Consider the following 24,401-nt stretch of genomic DNA (forward strand, 5'->3'; position numbering starts at 1 on the left):
TGGACCAACAGCTTGATGCCATATAACAATAACGCTTGATTTTCCTTATGAAAGAAGACCAAGAGCCCCTGTAGCTGGTTGAATCCTTTTGAACCCAAGTTTCAGACCCTAATGCCCCATTCAAAGGCGTTTCATAGTTCATCTATAATTTCAGCAATATGTTCTGTTCATCAAGCCTGTTATTTTAGCACACCTCTGCATCCAAGATATTGCCCAGTGTATACGGAAGGCTCATGTGACTATTTTCACAGCATGCATTCCTCACTGAACAGTTTAGACAAGTGTATTGAGTCCACATTTCTCTAATGACTTCACAATAGACACATACAAATGTAGGGCAGAACAGCAGGTGGAGAGATTCCTCCAGGTGCAGCAAAGCCTGGAATGGCTCTGTCTCTCTCTTTGGGGCGTACAAATACCAGTGATTCTGCTGGGAGCTGTAGTCCAAAGGAAAGTCACCACTCCTTGTTCTGTCCATTCTTCTGAGACTGCCAGGTACTTGGTGGTCCCTGTTGCTAGAAATCCTTTTTAAAAATATTCATTGAATATTCTGCCTTCCTCCCAAGATGGGATTTAAGGAGGCTTACAACATTTTCAAAATGTTAAGCTAAAGTATTAGTTTACAAAAGGTAAAAAGAATTAAACAGTGACAGTTGAATTTTTAAAATATGATTAAAAACAGTTAAAACGTATTTGAGACATAATTTGCAATAAAAAATGAAGGAATGTACCACACTGCTCTGCACACACACTACTGTTCTATAATTATAGAAACTCCTTGGTAGTTCACCTGAATTTACCCAGGCATCCTAACTTACAATCGCTTGATCAGTGTAGCTTTCTATGGTAAGCAAAGTACATCAGTTCTAGGTCAGACTGCTGGCCTTCAGCTTGCCCTCAATCTTAAAAAAAAAAACTTCTCCACTGCTATCATACATTCGTCAAGCCTCAAACAGCATTTCTCATTCTGCTGTTCTCTATTCTCTTGCATTAAAAGTCCTATCTTGAAGATAGGAACTTCCTCTGAGTCAATTTGGTGGACTATGCAACAATGGCTTTTATTTCTGAGGGCAAATGTTTGAACCATTTGCGGAGCAACTGGCAGCACTGGGTTCTGTTCTGTAATATAGCCAACATCACTGAGATCAAATCTAGCTCCTGTCAGTGACCATCTATCTTTCCCTAAACCAAGAGAAATTCTGCACAGAAGTTCTGATCCGCAAGAACATATGTGCATCCTTTCTAACACATTACTGCAGTGCCTAGAGCTAAAAATTATGAACTTTTTAATATATGCATTTAAATACTTCATAACTTTATCTACAAAGTCTTACCCTGCTGCTTTAACACACTGTGGCAGTAATCCTGGGCTGACTGTGACTGTGACTGTGACGGTTCTACCAAGCTATTGAGGTTCTGGCCATATTGCGATGGGTAGGTTATGTGTTTATGGTCCAAGGACCAGTTTAGTTAAATGCCGAAGTTCTCGCCACAAAAAGGTTGCACAAGGGGAGAAACTGGTCACAAAAATTATGAACACAGTGACAGCACCAAACAGATATGAATGCGTGGGACTACAAACAGCCATGAAATCTCAGCTTATCAAGGAAACCAAGATGTTTCAAAACATGTTCTTAAAAACAGAGAATTTGTGTCCATTTGATATCCCAGTTCAAATACCAGCAGAGCTATTAAGATACTTATTTGTAAGCCACTTCACCCACAACTTTGCTATTACACACTGAACTTAATGGCAATACATAAAAGACTAGAATGAATGTAGCAAGCCGTATCAGCTAATATAAACACGTTTGAGGCTCAACCCAGAACACCCTTGGCTATTCATTGTGCTTCAGCCTATCCCAACAAAAGTAAACAGTAAATTATTCTAGCTGAGAAATACTGTTTTTGTTTTGTTTTTTTGAAAAATGACCCAACCCCTGTGATCACCTTTATAAAATATATACTCATTATACATTCATGCAAAATCTATATTACAGTTCAAATGCAGAGAAACAAACATCTCATGTCTTTGCATTGCATGGGAAATAAGGGTTGAGGATAGGATATTCAATGTTGCCAGTCTCCACAGAGCAGAAATAATCATCAACTACGAATTCATTCACAAGTGTTGATTTATGAGGGGATGTGCAACCTGCAGTCCCCTGAGGTCTTAAATATACATTCCCTTGGGTTCTCTTGTCTCTTGGCTTCCAATGAATTTTTCACCACAATCTCTCATTACATATTTTTCCCAATTCCTGCTAGTGGGGAAGAAAAAGCAATCGGTATGGGAATTTCTGGGTAAAGAATAGAGAAACTTTTCTTTCTCCCAAAGATTATGCAAAATGAAAAGAACGCTCTCACTTCCTTTCCAATAAAAAGAAGTATGAGCACATGTAAGGTATGTGTATATGTATAACCTATGTGCATAAATGTACATATACATCCCCCATCAGGTATCACATGTGGTTGCAGGAATCCGCTCTGCATTCTGTCACCTCTTGCAACAAAAGGAGAGACTGTTCTGATTAAAATTTAATCAACAGTTCTTCCCTTAATGAAGTGGATAATTTCCCCTTTCACAGCAGCTCCCTAGGGATGGGAATCAAAGTCATTAATTATTCTGCTGAATTATGCAACACTTCCTGTCTGATTTGCTAGTCAGTTCAGGCATACTGCCCTTTTTGTCTGTTTTATAGGCCAAATATTTGGATTTAAGCCTGTCTGCTCTCCATGTTGTAACTAATACATATTTCAAAAGATTTAAAGGATTGTCCGACTTGTAACTGTATTAAATGTCTACAGCCAGATTTGGAATTGCTCTTTGTCATCATAGAAAAGCATATTGTATTTTCAAAATATAATATGCACTTCTATGCCCCACAAGCACCTATTTCATTTAGAGCCCCCACCAGCACCAGCACCAGCACCACTTTCAGTCAGTTAATAAACAAGGCCCTTGCAGCAAGTGGCCAAGGGGATCGGCAGACAGTGGGAGTCACATTCAAAGGAAATCAGTGCCTCCTGTACATTAAAAGTCACTTAAAAAGGAAAACATGTCACAAAAAAAATAATAAAAAAGAGCAAGTGACTTGGTCATTACTTAAAGTAAACACTGCCTCTTTTTATGTGCTGGGTAGTTTTCAGTAGAAAGTAAAGTACTGGCAAGATGCTAGGGGTCAATAGGCAGCATGACTCCTATGGGTACCCACAAGTCTGCTGCAACAAAACTACCAAGCCTCTGGTGGTTCCCCAAACACCACCAAGTTTGGTCTACCATAAGCCCCCACAGGCTGCAATTTATTTAATAAGCTATATGGAAGGTTGCCTCAATTGGCAGAATATTATACAAATGATTGGGTGTGTGGGAGATATAACGGAGCTAAACGATAAGAGTCACACTTTGTTCATACCTTTTTGTATTATTATGTTCATTCTGCATCTTGTCATTTGTACTTTTGCATTTAAATTCCCCCACACATTCACAACCCACCTAAGCAATTATTGGCATTTGAGGAAAAGGCTCTCTCTCTGAGGAAATGGGCAGTAATCTATAAAAGTGCTGTTTTGCATTTCTTTAAATTTGGGGATGGGGCTGGAAATTGCTGTGGACCCGAATGGCAATAATGCCCCAGGAAACAGACTTTAAACATACTTCATTCTGCAGAAACAAGCATTCCTCTTTTGGAGGAACATTTTGTATTTCACAGTGAGACTACAAAAAAGATTTCACTAGATGAATCGTGTAAGTTTTTGTAACCATGGCATACAAACACATTTCTAGCTATCTTTTAAAGCTATAGACCTTGATATATTTCATTATAATTAGCAACCCGTATTCTAGCTTACCTCAAATTCTTTTACCTACAGAAAAGCCAACAAAAGGGCAAGGCTAGAGATCAAATTAGTTGTACAACAATTTCTCTGAACAATTTCATTTATACTTTGACATTGCTTTACTAGATTTTTATCCATATTACACACACACATCTTTTTCTAAGTGACAAAGAATCACTACATCATCCACCCCACTGTTATATCCCTCCCATTGCCCACAATCATTTATTTCTTAATTCAAAAGAGAAGAAAGAGAGCTGAAGCTGAGATGATTCAATGGCTATACTTTCTCCCCAGGCCTAAATGGGATGAGCAGCCTCTTTTGGTGAATCACTAGCAACCCTAATTGTGCAAATGGATGTAACATAACAACCTCAGGGTGAGTGAATGGGAGCCATATTTATTGCACTGAAAATGTAGTAAGCAGGATACCCAAATGATAAAACCAACAAAAGAAACAAAATTGTTAATTAAAGGGCTAATGTCTTGGTTAATCATGATTAACTATTGATATAAGGAATTCCTGTAACACAGTGGTTCTGCACCTTCGGTCCTCCAGAATCCCTTTGGTTCTCAAGAATCTTAAAAGATTCTGGCTGGTGCCTGTGGGATTGAACCACACAATATTTGGAAGCTCACAGTTAAAGAACCACTTCTGAGATTAAAAACAGAAACATAAATTTCTATTATAAGATCTTGTGGACTATAGTCTACTTTATCAGATGTAAAAACCATTGGCATTTATTAATAAAGCTATGTGGAAAACACAGAAGGAAAAACATACTACCCAGTGAGGCTGCTGACTCTTGACATGAAAACGGTCCTTCTCTAGGATTGCAACATTTATATAGACTGTTACATAAAGTCAAAAGCCTGCCCTTGCACTGTATCTCTTTGCCAGGAAAAGCCTCTCCTTCTGCATTTCTGCCTGTCAGAGGGGTCAGAGGCTCTGTCAAAAAGATAAGGGGTAGAATCACTTTCATAGCTTCTAGTCAGGGAGAAAGAAGTTCAGAAGGTGTCGTTTCTCTTCTGCTCCAGCATTGTAATTTGAGAGTTTTCACCTATTGGGTGTAACCCTTCTGAGAGAAAGAAAATACACGCAGGTACAAAACCAGGACTAATGGAAAGAGGGCTAAAAGACAACAGTCCTCTTAAGGAGTGCACCAGGGCCACCATCGCCTTTTATTAAGACTTTATTCCTTATTAGTTCAACCAGTTCAATACAATGAGCCAAACTTTACAAAAGGCATTTGAACAAAGGGCACGGCCAAACATATTTTCCATGACTCAGCTTCACATTAAATAGATACCTGAGAAAAGAGCAGTGGCACTTATAGGCAAGCTTTCTCAGGCAACTCCTAATCTTTGGGAGTGCCTTTCTTTTCCCATAAAAAATGAAGACGAAAATATACAGCTGGTCAAGCAGACCCAGGTTTTTACTTCCCCCAAAAGCAGCTTTTGTCAATTATTAATAGACTCCTCAAAAGAAGTCTGTTCTTTTATAGCAAGCATGGCCAAACTTCGGCCGTCCAAGTGTTTTGGACTTCAACTCCTACTGACGCATTGTCCTTCACTGGTATTGAATATAATTCTATTATCGGATATTTCTGCTGTGCTGAAGTGATGTAAGATCTTGGTCAAGTAAGCTAAGTGCAGCAAGCGTTTGTATGAGCTTTCATGCTGTCTGTTAACTTATAACAACCTCATGTATTTCATAGTGGTTTTTTAGGAGAAGAATAGTCAGGGGTGAAATAAAAGCTATATCGCCAGGCAGGCCCGTAGCCAAGATTTTGGTTTGGGAGGGGCTGGGATTTTGGTTCGGGGGGGGGGGGGCTGAGTCTGAGTGAGAGAGGATCTGCCCTAGCAAAGCTTTTGTATTGTTATCCCAATACCCCCATGAATATGAGATATATTGAGCATGGTGATCAGATCATGATATGAATAACCATAACAGTTTAAATAATAAATATAAGGCCTTCTTGTGGACCACTCTGAGAATTTCGGGGGGGGGGGGGGAGCCGCTCAAGCCCCCCCCCCCCCACCTACATGCCTGTCGCCAGGTATTTCTTTCTGATCCCCCACGGAAATACTAGCCAGGCCAAACCCTGCTTAGCTTTCATAATCAAATGGAAGCAACCCAGTGTAAATAAATATGCCAACAAATTTCATAAAAGAAACAAGAACTGTGTGTAGCTTGTCAGATGCTACTATGATATCTTTTGCACAAAACAATGAAAATAATTATTACTGAACAGCTTCCCATTAATCCAATGTATCCTCTCTATAAAGTAGTTAAGCAAAAAAAAAGTTAACAAAAATGTCTGATGCATGATTTTTCTGTTTCCTCTACAATGTCATTCAGTTGATGGTCTACTTACCAGATTTTAACTGAAATTCTCCTAGGCATCCATAAGCATCCATGAGCTTCTCATATTGCCCTTTGATTTCTTCTTTTTCTTCAGGAGCTACAGAAGGACAAAAATAATGGTAAGCACATTGGACAAAAGAAAAGCCAAAAACCCGCTAATGAAAGCCTCCATTAGGAATTTTGCAAAACAGTGCAAGTTTCTGAGTAATTCAGAATTCTACGGTGAGAAAAGAGACCACAGAGGTGGTAGTGGGCATTTTTCGTCTCCACACCTCTTAAAGCCATCATCTTGCATCATGCCACTTCCAGTTTCATTTTCAGCTAGGTTTTCTTCCAAGTACATTAGTAGGTAAAGGTTTTCCCCTGACATTAAGTCTAGTAGTGTCCGACTCTGGGGGTGTTGCTGATCTCAATTTCTAAGAGTCAGAGTTATCCATAGACACCTCCAAGGTCATGTGGCTGGCATGAGAGAGATCAGGCAGGCCCCTACCCTCCTCTCCTTCCAGAAGAGCTTAAAAACCTGGCTCTTCCAAAAGGCCTTCGATGTTTAATTGTTGCTGGATTGATCTATCTGTCCATTCCATAATAGTCCCATTGTTGTTGTCTTGCCATTTTACACCACACTTTATTGTCCATTCAACTGTGAAATTTCCTTCCCCATTTCGTAACACTCTGCACTTTGCCTGGGATCTACGATTTGATCTCCTGTTTTTAACAGTGTATCCTGCTTGTTGATTTTAATGATTGTTTTTATGGATGTTGATGTTTTATACTGGGATAATTGTTTTATTGCTTTGTTATTGTTATTTGTTTGTTTTATCGGGCTAGGCCCCATGTAAGCTGCCCCGAGTCCCTTCAGGGAGATGGGGCGGGGTATAAAAATAAAGTTGTTGTTGTTATTATTATTATTATTATTATTATTATTATTATTATTATTATTAGTGCATGGAGGACCATTGCCTTCCTGCCAGAGCAGTACCTATTGATCTACTCACATTTGTATGTTTTCGAACTGCTAGGTTGGTAGAAGCTGGGGCTAACAGTGGGAGCTCACCCAATTCCCCGGATTCAAACCGCCAACCTTTTGGTCAGCAAGTTAAGCAGCTCAGCGTTTTAACCTGCAGCGCCACTGGGGGCTCCACACATTAGTATTTTTGGGAAATCAAAATTGCTCCATTATTCTGAGTTATTTAAAATTGACTTGGGGGGTCTGGGGTGATATAATGTTGAAAATGTTAGTATTTGGGCAATGATGTGTTGTGCAACAACATAGTGGGACATGCAAAGGAAGGTTTTCTTTGAAAGCCAAGATGAAAAAGCAAAGATGAAAAACTGGTTGGGCAATGTGATGTGTTTCCCCACCACCAAACTGGTGGTTGCAGCTTTGACACCAATTAATTGCATGCCAGCGCACACATACAGCTTGTTTTCAAACAGAATCATGGTGCCACAATTGTGACTCAGTTTGAAAAGAAGGTGCATGTCCCTCACACATCTTGTTTTAAAAAGAACCCAAAGAGTAGGTGGTTGTCACTGACATGTCACAAAATTGAGCAATTTTGGAAGGGCCCATGTTGGATTAGTGCTCTGGGAATCGGGTTTCAAATCCCATCTGAGCTGTGAAAGCCTACTGGGTGACCTTGGACAAGTCTCTCATTTTCAGAAAGCAAAGGCAAGCTCTCTCTGAACAAATCTTACCACGAAAGGCCCATGATAGGGTTGTATTTGGAGCGTCATAATTTAAAAATGGCAGAGACCTCAAAAATAGAAAAGTGTAATTCCTATGCACACTGCACATATCATACGTGTAGTGCAAAAAACATGAAAGAATGATACAATATTTAGAACGAAGAACAATTTTAACCAACATAAACTTAATATTATTTCAATTGGAAATGTGGGCCTGCATTTGGCTAATGAGATATTAGTCCAGTTAATTAGGATTGCTGTTGTTGTTGTTGTTGTTGTGTGCCTTCACGTCATTTCAGACTAAAGTTTAAGGTGGAAGCTGGGTAAATGAACTTGGAGGGACGCATCTGTCCCATGGGCCTTAGTTTGGGGATCCCCATTTTAATGTATTTTGTTTTGGTCTAGAGAGGAAGATATGAGAAGTGCTCAAAAAGGTACCATCCTTTCCTTTCCTCTCAGAACAAAGACCATCATATTCCTACAAAGGCATATTAGCTGTAGACTTAATTGCCAGATATTTTAGGGTTTATCTGAAACTCTGGAAGGCAGAGCTATTACCACTAGACACACAACTAGGAATCTGTATTGTGATTTAGGGCTTTCTCACTAAAAGGGGAACAGAGCTGTTCCCTGTATAAAGCTTTCTATCTGTGTCAATGTGCCCAAAGAACATGCACTGGGGCCAATGAATTGGGATATTTCAAGATCCATTGGACAAAAGAATCGTTGTCTTTAGCAGTGTAGCAATATATGACAAACTGCAAAAATACAGCCAATAGTTTGACATTTAAAAATGTAAACAAGAGTTTAGGAATGCAAGCATTTTTAAACTCTGCCATATCACGCCTCATAGGGAAAAATGCATTAAAACCACAGAATTCATTCTTTTGTTTGGACCAGTAAGTAAGCAATCTGTTAAAACAGCATGCTAATTATTTCATTAAGAATTAATTGGTGCCAAAGTTTGTCTTTAATTAGCTCAATATATGTGAAGGTCTGGAAGCAACAAGAGAACCAACAATGTCCATATTGTTGAACATTTGGGAGATAACACAGAAACTACAGAAAATGCAGTTGTTGAACTAGAATTCCCAGAAAACAGAGGCCCTTTCCACACAGCTGTATAAAATCCACATTGAACTGGATTACATGGCAGTGTGGACTCAGATAATCCAGCTCAAGGTAGATATTGTGGTTTATCTGCCTTGATAACTCTGGGTTATATGGCTGTGTGGAAGGGTCCAGTGTCTGAATCCTTCTCAGCAGTGGAAACCTACTGAGCAAGTCACATCCTCTCAGCCTTAAAGCCTTAAAGGAAGACAAAGTTAATCCTCCAACTGAATAAATATTGTGAAGAAAACTTTATGACAATAATCATGATTTTGTGTTGATTTTTAAACATTTTATAATTAATGGGCATAAGATTAATATTTATAGGTACACTTATCCTTTGCAAAATGACATATAAAGAACTGTTCAGAGTTATAACACTTCTACAGTGCAGAATTAATGCCATGGTTCAATGCTATGGAATCATGGGATTTGTAGTTTTAAAAGGGCTTTAATTCTTTTCTTTTTTTGCCAAAAACTTCTGGTGTCTCACCAAGATACAAGTCTTATGATTCCATAACATGGCAGTCAAAGTAGTGTGAACATGCATTAATTCTACAATGTAGATGCATGCTGGGTCTTCTGAGAAGCAAAATCTATCCCAATCTTGCTCCTAGCTTCTATGTTTGCATGAAGCCAGAAGGGAAATGCTCATATCTAGAATGAGTGATGTTGATTATGGAATTAGACCCAATCTTTTTATTTTTGATAGCCATTTGGCTTTCTAGAGTCACTGACTATCCTGTAATTTGTCCTGTTGTTTCCTTCCTTCTTCCTCAGTTTTTGGACAAGCCCTGTTATCCTTTTCAACTCCGAGCTGGGAAACAATTGGCAGGGAACCCCTTTAGCCACCAATTATGTGGGGGCAAATCCTCATGAACATAGCTGGACTTCCTTCTGATTTAAGGATTTAGCTACTGAAATCAAAATCTAACGGTTATTGCAGTCTATGTCCACAATCCCAGCAGAGTGCAAGACTTCAAGGCTAATGTAAATTAAGAATATACTGCGCCTGGAATTTTCTATGTTGGTGTAGCACACTGAACTCCCAAAAGCACACTGCAACAATGTAAAAGAAATGGAACTGTATCCTTAAAGGGTTCTCAAGTGAAGCAAATCTGATTCAGAAAAGAAAAGAGAGGCAGGCATACAGAGAGAACCATAAAATATTAATGATTCTCACTACCACTTGCTGGGGAACATAAGCGGAAAGGTGCTGCAGCTGATCCAGCACAGCTCTCAAGTTCTTAGTTTAATATTAATCTTTAAAGCACAGGTGGCCAGACTGAAAGCTTGGAGGATCTACTTTGGTGCTGATTTCTTTCTTAAACCCCAAGGTCAGCCAACTGGCATTGCATGCAAAATAACAGAGGAGGCTAGATGCTTAGAATTAAGGAAGAGGATGTCTGCTTTCTTTATCAGTCCAGTTCTCTCTAATACAAGTTCACTCCTGGTTTGTTTTCATTTTAGCAACTTAAATAAAGCTCTGAGAAGAATTTTGGTGTTTTTGCTATTCTTTGCTGACCTACTGTAGACTATCAAGAGATCAATGAAAGCCCTATTTTAAAGTAAATGTAAATAATATCTGCATTTTTGGTTGAACAAAGAAGCCATCAGTATTGTATTTGTGCATATGAGAATAAAGGTTACACACAGAAAGGTCTTCATGTAGAATAATAGAATAATAGAGTTGGAAGAGACCTCATGGGCCATCCATTCCAACCCCCTGCCAAGAAGCAGGAAAATCACATTCAAAGCTCCCCCGACAGATGACCATCCACCCTCTGTTTAAAAGCCTCCAAGGAAGGAGCCTCAACCATACTCCGGGCCAGACAGTTCCACTGCCGAACAGCTCTCACAGTGAGGAAGTTTTTCCTGATGTTCAGGTGGATTCTTTTTTCCTGTAGTTTGAAGCTGTTGTTCCGCGTCCTAGTCTCCAGGGCAGCAGAAAACAAGCTCCCTCCTTCCTCCCTATTACTTCCCCTCACATAATTATACATGGCTATCATGTCGCCTCTCAGCCTTCTCTTCTGAAGACTAAACATGCCCAGCTCTTTAAGTTGCTCCTCATAGGGCTTGTTCTCCAGACCCTTGATCATTTTAGTCACCCTCCTCTGGAGACATTTCAGCTTGTCAACATCTCCCTTCAATTGCAGTGCCCAGAATTGGACAGTGTGATTCCAGGTGTGGTCTGACCAAGGCAGAATAGAGGGGTAGCATGACCTCCCTGGATCTCGACACTATACCCCTTCATATCCTAGCAACTCCCTCAGCCAAAATGGCGCCCAGGGCACAGGCAGAGTGCATTTAGGCCTGATCCACACTGCCTATAAAATACAGATTATCTGATTTGAACTAGATTATATGGCAGTGTAGACTCAAGGTCCTTCCACACAGCTATATTACCCATTTATAATCTTATATTGTCTGCTTTGAACTGGATTATCTTCAGTCCACACTGCCATATAATCTACTTCAGTGTGGATTTTATACAGCTGTATAGGAGGAGTCTCATATAATCCACTTCTAAGGAGATAATATAAGATTATAAATATAATATGAATTAATTACTGTGGTATAATAATACAGAACAATATAATCTCTAAAACCAGGACAGTAAATAAAGAGCAACACTCTGGAATCAGGGAAATTGGGAATTCCAGAAAGGAAACAAACGGGACCAGCTAACACTTCCCAACAAAGGATTCCCCCAGGCAGGAAGCAAACAGGCTTTGAAGCTGCAAGGCCATTAAATGCTAATCAAGGTGCCTAATTGCAGCATTCATACCTGCCACACCAAGACTATTAATTGCTATTCAAACTGGCCAACCAAAGATTCCGCAAGGTAGAAAGCGGCCAGGCTTGCAAGCAGCAAGGCTATTCAGTGCTATTCAACCTGGCCACCCAAGATTTCCTCTAGGTGAAAAATCCCCAGGCTTTGAAGCCACAAGGCTACTCCATCCCATTCAACCTGGCCTAGCAAGGATGCCCTATGTAGAAAGCAGCCAGGCTTTTAAGCTGCAAGACTATTCAGTGCAATTCAATCTGGCCAAACAATGATTCCCCTACAAAGGAAGTAGCCAGGCTTCAAAGCGGCTCTTTAATTAAGGGTGCTACTCTAGCTACTCCAGAACACGGCCAGGCTTTAAGGCTGCAAGGCTATTCACTGCTATTCCATCTGGCCAACAAATAATTCTCATAAGCCACAACAGCGTGGCCGGGCAAAGCTAGTAGTAATAATCATAGAGTTGGAAGAGACCTTGTGGGCAATCTAGTCTAATCCCCTGCCAAGAAGCAAGAAAACCAAATCCAAAGCATTCCCGACAGATGGCCATCCAGCCTCTGTTTAAAAGCCTCCAAAGAAGGAGCCTCCACCACACTCCAGGGCAGAGAGTTCCACTACTGAACAGCTCTCACAGTTAGGAAGTTCTTCCTAATGTTCAGGTGGAATTTGCTTTTGTGTAGTTTGAAGACTTTGTTCCGCATCCTAGTCTCCAGGGCAGCAAAAAATAAGCCTGCTCCCTCCTCTTCCCTATGACTTCCCCTCACATATTTATACATGGCCATAACGTCTCCTCTCAGCCTTCTCTTCTGCAGGCTAAACATAGTACAGGCCACTTCTAGAGGTGCATTCTACACTGGAGTATTAATGCTGTATAACACTGCTTGAACTGCCATGGCATCGTGGGTGTTGTGGTTTTACAAGGCCTTCTCTGCCAAAGAGTGCTGTACTGTGAGTCCCTTCAGATGAGAAAGGCGGGATAGAAATGACGTAAACAAAATATCTCATCAAACTCCAACACCCAGGATTCCACAGCATTGAGCTAGCGCAGTGAAAATGGTGCCAAAGGGTGTTAATTGTACAATGTAGATCACAAGTGTCAAACTCAAGGTCCGTGGGCTGAATCCAGCCCTCTGTGACATTTTATACAGCCCTCCAGATGTTGGACTTACAACCCCATCATTAGACATCATGGCTAGAGCTGATGCGAGTCATGATACAGTGACATCCAGAAGGTTGGAGTTTGTTCTGTTTAGGCAGGATAGTGAGGTCTGAATTTAGATGCAATGTTTGTGAATAGGATGTCTGACTTTAAATACAGTAGAGTCTCACTTATCCAACATAAATGGGCCGGCAGAATGTTGGATAAGCAAAAAAGTTGGATAATAAGGAGAGATGAAGGAGAAGCCTATTAAACATCAAATTAGGTTATGATTTTACAAATTAAGCACCAAAACATCATGTTATACAACAAATTTGACAGAAAAAGTAGTTCAATATGCAGTAATGCTACGTAGTAATTACTGTATTTATGAATTTAGCACCAAAAAATCATGATATATTGAAAACATTGACTACAAAAATGCGTTGGATAATCCAGAACGTTGGATAAGCGAATGTTGGATAAGTGAGACTCTACTGTAGTTTGATAATCTTTTCCCAACCTCAGAGCACACAAGTGCTGTTTGTTGGAGATATCAACCATCTCAAGCCTCTTCTATTGAATGTTTTGTCTGTTTATAATGTGTCATTTATTTCCTGAAGTGTAGGTCTTCAGGAAATAAATGACAGCTGCTAGGAATGGTGGGAGTTGAAGTCCAAAACACCTGGAGGGCCCAAGTTGGCTCAAGCCTGCTGCACAGCCAACCTGGAGGGCCCAAGTTTGCCCATACCTGGGCTAGGGACAGCTTGGGGATAGGGCTCCCGGCCACGCCCCCTCAGTCTGGCCACGCCCACTCCCCCCCCCCCCCCGCGCACTCACCGAGGGTGGCCATGGTGCCGGCTTCCAGGAGGAGGCAGTCGCGTCTCCCGCGGGCCTCGAGCAGGGCGCTGCCCACGGGCTCCTGCTTCCAGAGCAGCCTCAGCAGCCCCTTGCTCAGCGCCATGGCCCAGCCCTGGGGCTCCCATGAGGCGGAGGAGCAGGAGGAAAGTGGGAAGGCGGGAGGGCGAGAAGCAAGTCCAAAAACTGGGGGAAAAGTTTGCAAGAAGGGAGCGGAAGAGGCGCAGGAGCCAGGCGCGGCGGCAGGGCGCCGAACCCCTTCCCTAGAAAGCGCCCCGGGGCCAGGAGAGGCTCCTCCTCTGCCTTGATGCTGGAGGAAAGGCCAAGGATGTGAATCAGCCCGAGGGAAACACTCCTGGCTCCGTTTCCGGACTGGCCGTTTCCTCGTTGGAGAATCCCTCCCAGCCCTCCTCCTCCTTCTCCTCCTCTTTTTCTCTTCCTCTTCTTCCTTCTCTCCCGCTGCTCGCTCTTTCCCTTTTTTTTTTCTTTCTTCAGGAAACTTTCGGGAGGGCTCCCAAGTGGCTCGAGGCTCCGCCCTCTTTCCCTCCTCTTGGAGAGACAGGTGAGGGAGAGTGGAGCTCCCCCTCCGCCCCCTCCTCCGCCCCCTCCTCCCAGGCAGCTGCAGGGCTTCCCTCTGGCGCCCCCTAGAGGCGAGGTCCCTGCAGGTGCAGAGCTGCCCCGGAGGTCGAGGAAGGGCAGCAGTGGGGAGACAGGCGGGGGCACCAGCCCTTCCCTCCCTCCCCTTGGTCCACTTCCCGCCCTGAGCTTTATTTTTTTCGTGTCAAAAGCATTGCATCATAAATAAGTTTATAAGTGATAAAATAAAGGAAATCACACGCAGCGAAATAGTTTTGAGACCAAAAGTGGGCAACAGCGACCGCATTGTCCGTGGCTTTGAACAACTGATATCAGGGCTGTAGCCAAATAATAATAATAATAATAATAAAACTTTATTTATACTCCGCCACCATCTCCCCAACGGGGACTCGGGGCGGCTTACATGGGGCCATGCCCAAAACAATACAATGTAAACAGCATATAAAAGAACAGCACATCACAATACAATAAGCAATACAATAAATAATATCATTACAAAATAAAACAAGAAGACAATGAAAACAAGGGCAGACCACATGAACATTAAGTTAAAACTCGGGGTGAGAAAGACATAAAAATAAAAACCACAGCGAACAGGGTCGTAAGGGAGTGGGGTATTCTGGAGGATAGATATTAGAGGGAGCAACGGAAAAGAAATATAAATGGTCCCCACGCCAAGTAGATGAGAGTCCCTCCACAACTACAAGCACTGTCTCAACCAAATTTTGACAATTTATTCGCACTGTCATTACGGTACTTGCAGCAATAGCCCATATAGTGGAAGCAACCAAGTTGGCCCATTCATAACTGGCAGGCAAATCCTAAGGCATGGGAGGGGGGATTTAAAGGCCCTCATGAAGGAGTCCAGACTTGGTGGGGGTGGTTGACAGGGGCAGAGCTGAAGGCTATGTGAGGCTGCACTTAATAATAATAATACTTTATTTTTATATCCCGCTCCCATCTCCCCCAGGGGGGCTCGGGGCAGCTCACATGGGGAACAAGTCCAATGTCATATATAATAAACAGTCAATATAAACAATAAAACCATATAACAGCATAAAACAAGATAAAACACTTGATGAACCAACCTGGACACAGCATATTCTTTGAGAACATAGAAATGCTGGACCACTCTAACAACCACAATGTTAGACGAACCAGAGAAGCCGTTGTAATCCACAAGCATGTGGACAATTTCAACAGAAAAGAGGAAACAATGAAAATGAACAAAATCTGGCTAGCAGTATTTTTTTAAAAAATTCTAAAATCAGGACAATAAACAAACAACAACACTCTGAAAACAGGGGAATTCCAGACAGAAAACAATCAGGGCCAGCTGACACCTCCCAACAAAGGATTCCCTCAGGCAGGAAGCAGCCAGGCCTTGAGCTGCAAGGCCATTAAATGCTAATCAAGGTGATTAATTGCCACATTCACTCTTGCCTCCAACAAACAAGAGTTATTTCTCCCACCCTGGACCTTCCACAGATATATAATAATAATAATAATAATAATAATAATAATAATAATAATAATAACTGAATAACTGAATAACTGAATAACTGAACTGTTTGTTGGAAATGAAAGCTATGGACTTGTCAACAGAAGAGGAATTTTCCAGGGAGACTCATTGTCGCCTCTGCTTTTCCTTATTGCCATGATCCCTCTGTCAACAATCTTACAAAAAACAAATCTCGGCTATCAAACATCTAAGAAATCTCCCAAAATTTTGCATCTGATGTACATGGATGACCTGAAGCTGTATGGGAAAACGGAAACTGAAATCCAGTCTCTGACTAACACTGTCCGAATTTTTAGCACTGATATCGGCATGGAGTTTGGTTTGGACAAATGTTCGACAGTGGCATTGAAGAAGAGAAAAATCATTGAAAGTGAGGGCATAAATATGCCTAATGGCCAAACAATACAGTGTCACCAGCCAGAGGCCTATAAATATCTGGGCATATTACAGCTGGACAACATCAGGCATGAACATGTGAAAACTGTGGTCAGTAAAGAATACACACAAAGGGTCAGAAAAATTCTCAAAAGCAAGCTCAATGGAGGCAACACCATCAAGGCCATAAACATCTGGGCCATACCTGTCATAGGATATACTGCTGGCATCATACATTGGACACAGGTGGAACTGGACAATTTGGATAGAAAAACAAGAAAACTCATGCCCATTCATCATTCACTGCACCCTCGCAGTGATGTTGACCGGCTATATCTGCCTAGAAGATCAGGGGGCAGAGGACTCTTACAAGTAAAACAAGCAGTCAAAGAAGAAGAAGAACATGCCCTGGCAGAATATGTAAATCAAAGTGAAGAACCTGCTTTGATTGAAGTCAAAAATCAGAAACTCCTCAAAGCAAAGCAGACAAAGAATCAGTACAAGAAAACTGCACTACAAACTAGAGCTAACAACTGGCACAACAAAAACATTGCATGGAAAGTTCCTTGACAAAATTGAAGGAAAAGCTGACAAGGAGAAGACCTGGCTATGGCTCACAAATGGGACCCTGAAGGAGAAGACAGAAGGCCTGATCCTTGCAGCCCAGGAGCAAGCCATCAGAACAAATGCAATTAAGGCCAAGATCGAAAAATCAGCTGATGACCCAAATTGCAGACTGTGCAAGGAAGCTGACGAAACCATTGATCATATCCTCAGCTGCTGTAAGAAAATCGCACAGACAGACTACAAACAGAGGCACAACTATGTGGTCCAAATGATTCATTGGAACGTATGCCTCAAGTACCACCTGCCAGCAGTAAAGAACTCGTGGGATCACAAACCTGCAAAAGTATTGGAAAATGAACACGCAAAGATACTGTGGGACTTCCGAATCCAGACTGACAAAGTTCTGGAACACAACACACCAGACATCACAGTTGTGGAAAAGAAAAAGTAAGATGTAAAATGGCCGTGGCATGATAGGACGTGATTTAATGGGCTCCAGTATTTTTGTTTTTCCTACTCCCTCAACTGGAAATGGGAAACAGAAAACGCAATAGGACTAGCCCTGAGTCAACAACACACCACAAGGCTTCTAAACAACTGAAAATTGATGAACTCTTCCGGGAAGGAAAAGAAAAAGGTTTGGATCATTGATGTCGCCATCCCAGGTGACAGTCACATTGACGAAAAACAACAGGAAAAACTCAGCCGCTATCAGGACCTCAAGATTGAACTTCAAAGACTCTGGCAGAAACCAGTGCAGGTGGTCCTGGTGGTGATGGGCACATTGGGTGCCGTGCCAAAAGATGTCAGCCAGCATTTGGAAACAATAGACATTGACAAAATTACGATCTGTCAACTGCAAAAGGCCACCCTACTGGGATCTGCACACATCATCCGAAAATACATCACACAGTCCTAGACACTTGGGAAGTGCTCGACTTGTGATTTTGTGATAAAAAATCCAGCATATCTATCTTGCTTGCTGTGTCATAATAAAATATAATAATAATAATAATAATAATAATAATAATAATAATAATAATAATAATAATAATAATAACAACTTTACTTTTACACCCCACCTCCATCTCCCCGAAGGGACTCAGCGTGGCTTACATGGGTCGAGCCCAAATAAAAACAATAACAATGTAAAACACAACAAATGGAAAAGACATGTGCAATTATAAAATCTAAACATTAACATATACAGGTAAAATGACAAACTTAAAAACATGATTAAACACAGAAAAGTTTTTTTTTTAAAAAACGGACTGGATAAAGTGCACCATACTAATTTCACAAATGAGGTAGCTGATAAAGTGCTGCAAATTCATGAGGGAGCAACTTGGGATGGTCTATTGGAAACTAGGCAACTAGAGTTTATATAAGTGTGAAAAATTCAGGTTGGGAGAAAGAATTCTTGTCTGTTGGAGGCAAGTGTGAATGGACAGCTTGATTGGCATTAAATGGCCTTGAATATTCAAAGCCTGGCTGCTTCTTACCTGAGGGCAGAGGCAGTCTACCGGCGAGGCCAATTAGGCGCTCACCTGTGGCGCATTATTACCGGGGGCGCCATCAAGGCGCCCCCGCTTGCGCTGGGAGTCCTGGCCCACCTAGGCCACTCGGTGCGATGCCACACAATCGACCGAGTGGACGGGTGGGCCTTCCGTGTCCACATGGTCAATTGGAAGGCCTGCACATGCGCACAGGCCCATCGACCATGCTTTTTGGGCAATGGGACTGTGTGCGTGCGCAGGTCTTCCAATCGATTGCTTCCTTCTTGCCAGGAAGGCGCTTCTCGGCGCTTTGCAGACCAGAGAAGCGGTGCCCACTTCTCTGGTCTGCAAAGCGCTGAGAAACACCTTCCTGGCAAGAAGGAAGCCGTTCCTCGGGCCTTGCAGACCAAAGAAGCGGGCGCTGCTTCTCTGGTCTGCAAAGCTCCGAGAAACACCTTCCTGGCGAGAAGGAAGCCGTTCCTCGGCGCTTTGCAGACCATAGAAGTGGGCGCCGCTTCTCTGGTCTACAAAGCTCCGAGAAATGCCTTCCTGGTGAGAAGGAAGCTGTTCCTTGGCACTTTGCAGACCAGAGAAGCGGGCGCCGCTTCTCTGGTCTGCAAAGCGCTGAGGAACGCCTTCCTTCTCGCCAGGAAGGCGTTTCTGGGTGCTTTGCAGACCCCTCCCCTCCCTGCTGCTCAGCCCCCCTAGTTTGGGGGAGGGGGATTTGGGGGGGGGGCAAAATTCAGACTGCGTACTATAAAAAATTACCCAAGGACGGCTCTGCCTGAGGGAATCCTTTTTTGGGAGGTGTAGCGCCTTTTAGATGAAGTTAAATAATGGACTACAAACCATCACAAATACCATTTTGAATGGGATACATTGATTTTATCTCTAAATTGGATTTATCATTCAGTGAATTATTGAATGCTAAAACAGAGCATAGATAAAATCTATTGCTTCATTGGGTCTGATCTAGTTAGGCCTAACAATATAATCTAGACTCTATTCTGTCACTTTTCTGTTGAGAATAACATATGTCCCTAATTCTAACCTGTACTGTTGAATATAATACAAGTCTTTAATTGAACAACATTTCCATGAACTTATATGTCACCATAATATGCAAATGCCTTCAGGGTTACTCTGGAATGATGTTTCCTCAGGTATTGCACCCCAAACCTTCTTAGAGCTACTTAGAGTATCTTGGAGCTACTGATGACATCTTTATCTTTTGAACTCATGGAAAGAAGTCACTTGAGTAGTTTCAACAACCTCTACCCTATCATCCACACAATAAATTCATTATTTGACACCACCATAAGCTATTTGCCAAATACTTAAGCATCACACTACTTATATTCCATCAGTCCAACTGAAAAAATTGATTGATATTCATGAAATAACATGCTGAAATAAAAAACCCATAGAATATGTCTAAGACCAAACAACACAACACAACGATACAGTGAATGGAGAAGCTAGCATTTTGAGTAATTGGGGATGGTGAAGGGGCAACAACTACATTCGAGTAATTTCTCAGTATGTCTGTTCCATTCTTCCTTCTTCTTCCATTCAAGTCATATTGTAAACTATTCCTTCCTTTCAGAATTGGGTCTGGCCTGTGTTTTTAAAAGCTTTCTAAACATTATGCTTAGTCAGCTGTAAACAATACTGCTGTTATTTTTCTTGCACAATTATTGAATACAAAAAGTCAAACAGCTCTCTTTGGTTTACTCATACAAATGCTTCAGTTTACTCATCTTTGATTCCCACCCATTACATTTATTTGTTAGTCCACATATCATAAAAGATATATACCATTATTCCCTCTTAAATCCTGTGGTCCAAACTAGATGTGACATGCAGTCCTGAAGACAAGGGAGGGAGGGGCTATAGCTTAATGGCTGAGTACATGCCAAAAAGTTCACAGGTTCAAACCTAAATAAGTGTTCATTATAAACTCTGAGTGAAATCTGCTGTCCTCTCAGTCTGCATTTTGGTGCAATTAAATCTTTAATTTAATGCAGTCATTATGAAGCTTTACTTAACACCCAGCCTATTGAAAACTTTATTTTAGACCAAGCATTTCTGTCTCTTTCAAATCTTTGCCAAATTTTATGCTAACTTTATTCTACAAATCCTGAATTTTGTGCCACCACCACAAATATGAAGCTTACCAGTGGCAGCTGGACAAGGAATACAAAGCAAGAACTAATCCCAAAATAGATTCAATAGCTTAATTATACTAAAAGGTGGCATGACATGGGAACTATCCACTGAAACTCCTCTAGCTGAAAGGGCTCCAGGTGAATATTCAGTACACAGCTGTATCCTGATCGAAGCTATAATTGAGAGGCTGGGAAATTTAACTTTGTACTTGCAAAAGTTAGTGAAGACTTGTAAGAGATACCGAGGAAATGGGATGTTGGAAGAAAGTTTTGAAGACATCACGGACTGTCAAAGAGACAAACAAATTGATCTGAAAACAAATCAAAGTAGTACTGTCACTAGATGCCAAAATAACTAAATGAAGCTCTCACATTTTGGATGCATCATGAAATTACGCAACTGACTAGAAAATATTATAATGCTGGTAAAAGTTGGATGAAATAGAAAAAGAGAAAAAACACATTAGAACTGAACTGAACTGACTAAAATAAGGAATCTTATTCTACAGCATTGAGTCATAGCAGTTAAAGTCCTGTCAAACTGCATTCATTCTACATTGTAGATGCAATCTCAGACTCTTGGAGCTCTCTCATTCATATGGCTGTCATAAGTCCAATCTCATATGACACCAAAAAACAAATGTATGCCAAACTCATTGAAAGCTCCATTGATAAGTGAAACACACTGAATGGCTGTACCAAGTGAACTGTCTCCTAATCTACTGTAATGATTTATTATAATTATAAAATGCTGGGTTTTTTTTATTAAAAGGAAAACATTCCCACACATTTATTTCCTTATGTCCTTACCTGCAAAAGCAGGCCATAGCAGATGGGAAACTTTTCCTATGAAGTTTATTTTCAGCACAGCAGGTTTAAAGCTTGAATGTTTCATCTCAAAACTATGTGCAGATGAGTAGGTTTTAGCAAGAAAATATTGATTTAGGCAGCAAGAATGACCAGATTAACAGAACTTTGCTTTTTTGTGATTCTTCAGATGTAGCTGTTTTATAAATTGATGGCTTGCAAGCCATAAGAGTCAGGTAGAATTTCACATTTCAGCAGAATGTGTGTGTGTGTATTTGTATATACACACATATATAGAGAGGTAAAGGTTTTCCCCTGACATTAAGTCTAGTTGTGTCCAACTCTGGAGGTTGGTGCTCGTCTCAATTTCTAAGCCAAAGAGCTGGCATTGTCCGTAGACATCTCCAAGGTCATGTGGCCAGCATGACTGCATGCAGCACTGTTACCTATTGATCTCCTCACATATGAATGTTTTTGAACTGCTAGGTTGACAGAATCTGGGGCTAATAGCAGCTCACCCCGCTCCCTGGATTTGAACTGCTGACCTTTTGATCATCAAGTTCAACAGTTCAGTGGTTTAATCCGCTGCACCATCGAAGGCTCTATATATAGAGGCGCCTGTGATTCTAAGATGCACCTCATTTTTAAAGACGTTTATATGTGGGAAAGTGTACCCTATAACTGTATAGTTTTAAAAAAAACCAATAATATGTCTGCTTGCATTATTTCTTGCAAACACAAGATATTAATGGGCCTTAAGAGTGTTTATATCCATTCTCCTAATTTTATATGCCTTACTCTTTTGAAGTGTGAATGTCCAGTATACTAGCATTGTGTCTATACCATGGGTCCCCAAACTTTTTAAGCAGAGGGCCGGTCCACAATCCTTCAGACTGTTGAGGGGACAAATTATCATTTGAAAAAAAAATACAAACAAATTCCTATGCATACTGCACATGTCTTATTTGTAGTGCAACAACAACAACGAAAGAACAATACAAAAAATGAAAACAATTTTAACCAATGAAAATGAAAACAATTTTAACCAACATAAACCTATTACGATTTCAATGGAAAGTTTGGGCCTGCTACTGGCCAATGAGATTGTCAAGTTAATTAGGATTGTTGTTGTTGTTGTTGTTGTGTGCCTTCAAGTCATGTCAGACTTTGGCCGAGCCTAAGTCTAAAATTAATTATTTATTTACTGCATTTATTTACTACATTTATATCCCACCCTTCTCACCCCGAAGGGGACTCAGAGCAGCTGTATGTACATACCATATATTATATGATTAGCATAGCACAATATTAGCATTATATATTAATATATTGAACTATACCACTACACTATTATATAATATGTAATATATAACATATAATTAATATTTTATATGGTATTACTATTATTATTGATATAATTATTGATATATCAATTATTATTGATATAATTATTATCAATATTATATGTATATACAATATATTATATTATTAAAACTGATATAAAAATATTATATTATAAAACTGAGGGCGGGGGCCAGGTAAATGACCTTGGAGGGCCGCATCCGGCCCCCGGGCCTTAGTTTGGGGATCCCTGGTCTATACTGTAGAATATTAATAATCACAGATGGAAAACTATGAATAACATGTAGGTGGTCTTATTAGAAAAAATTTTTTGGGAGAATGATGGGGAAAAGGTGTGATTATACTTCACAATGATTCTAAAACAGGCATGAGCAAACTTCAGCCCTCCAGGTGTTTTGGACTGTCAGGAATTGTGGGAGTTGAAATCCAAAACACCTGGAGGGCCAAAGTTTGCCCATGCCTGTTGTAAAACATGAAATTTTGCACACACTGGAATTATGGGGATCCTTCCAAAGGATTCCCATTGAAAGCCTTTAGACACCTACCTTGTATCATGATGGAAGATGAAGTTGTGAAGTTGGATAAGAAAAGCATTTCTCTCCCTATCCTGCCCTTGTAAAACCTTTCCTTTTACACGTACAATATAAAGTTCAAGTTGTGAGTGCCTCAAATTGTATCCAACAAAGGTTTGTATATCTGGAAAGAAGCAGGAAGACCTATGCGCCTATGTTTGGAATATACTTGCTCACATTGTTGCCTTCTCTCCAGCTAAGCAAACCACCTATGCATGTGGCCAAGAAAGATAACCTTGCAATATATAAATGCTAACAAACTGCACTCCATGGCAGAGTAGTATTATAATAGTTTAGTGCTGGGTTCCTTTTTTATCACACATGTAAAAGAAAAACCTAGAAATAGTTGGTTTAACTACTGGTCCAAATTCTCAGTAGTAATCTATCAGGTCTACAAAGTCATGAATCCAGGACCTGGGCAATTTCAGGAGCACTGCAGGAGGCTGATATAAAAGAAAGACATGGAATACAATGGCCAAAAATTAGATTTTGAAAAATCATGTCTCTGGGACTAGTCTACTCATAGACTAGTCACTCCTAATTCAGATAGATAAGAAATCCTTCATTGGATCATTTAATATGGGATGTTTCTGGCCCCAATGAGAATTTTAAGGCTTTATTGGGTTTTAAAACACTTCATGTCCATAGAAGTGTTTATAGGTACAGAAGCAATGATATTCCACAATGCCCCATTGCTAGAAAGCATATCTTTATATGAGATAGAACCATTGTTCGAAGAACCCAAAATGTAACCAAGATATATGCAATTGATTTGTTGCAGTATAGACGCACATTTTGGCCCTGAAACGTTTTGGCAAATGGATGCAATTCTTGAGGTGGCTACACCATCAAGTTCCTACTTTAAAGGTCTAATTCTGTGTGTATTTTTAAAAACAAATTTGCATCTGAATTTGGGTGAGGCATAGAAACCCAACTGCACCAAAAAGGAAGCAATGGATGCACACTGCAGGTTTCATCAATCTCATAATGTGATCACGATGTTAGTTCAGTAGACAAATGGCTTTACTTATCATTCACATTTCATGGGTGAAGGGCAGGTGAGCTTCATCCTTGAGGATATACCTTGAGGTATTAATAGAGTTTGGGTAGTGAAGGCCTTTAAGTTTTATCTAAGGCCTTTCCCATT

At 40.7% G+C, this 24,401-nt stretch overlaps 1 protein-coding gene across 4 annotated transcripts in view; it reads right to left on the reverse strand.

Moving 5' to 3' along the window:
• The window catches only part of synj2 (synaptojanin 2), a 74,347-nt gene extending 60,005 nt beyond the window's left edge, over positions 1-14,342 (reverse strand). For 3 of the 4 annotated variants that reach the window (XM_062976818.1, XM_062976805.1, XM_062976814.1), the window contains exons 1-2: positions 13,771-14,342; positions 6,219-6,305 (exon numbers count right to left, since the gene is read on the reverse strand). In XM_062976818.1, coding sequence (XP_062832888.1) covers positions 6,219-6,305; positions 13,771-13,894 — 211 coding nt within the window. In that variant the 5' untranslated portion in view covers positions 13,895-14,342. The remainder of the gene's footprint in view (positions 1-6,218; positions 6,306-13,770) is intronic. The other variant, XM_008123492.3, reaches the window with a different exon arrangement.
• Positions 14,343-24,401: the final 10,059 nt, after the last annotated feature.

This window comes from Anolis carolinensis, chromosome 1 (assembly GCF_035594765.1).
Source record: "Anolis carolinensis isolate JA03-04 chromosome 1, rAnoCar3.1.pri, whole genome shotgun sequence".
In the NCBI taxonomy this organism is placed as follows: domain Eukaryota; kingdom Metazoa; phylum Chordata; class Lepidosauria; order Squamata; family Dactyloidae; genus Anolis; species Anolis carolinensis.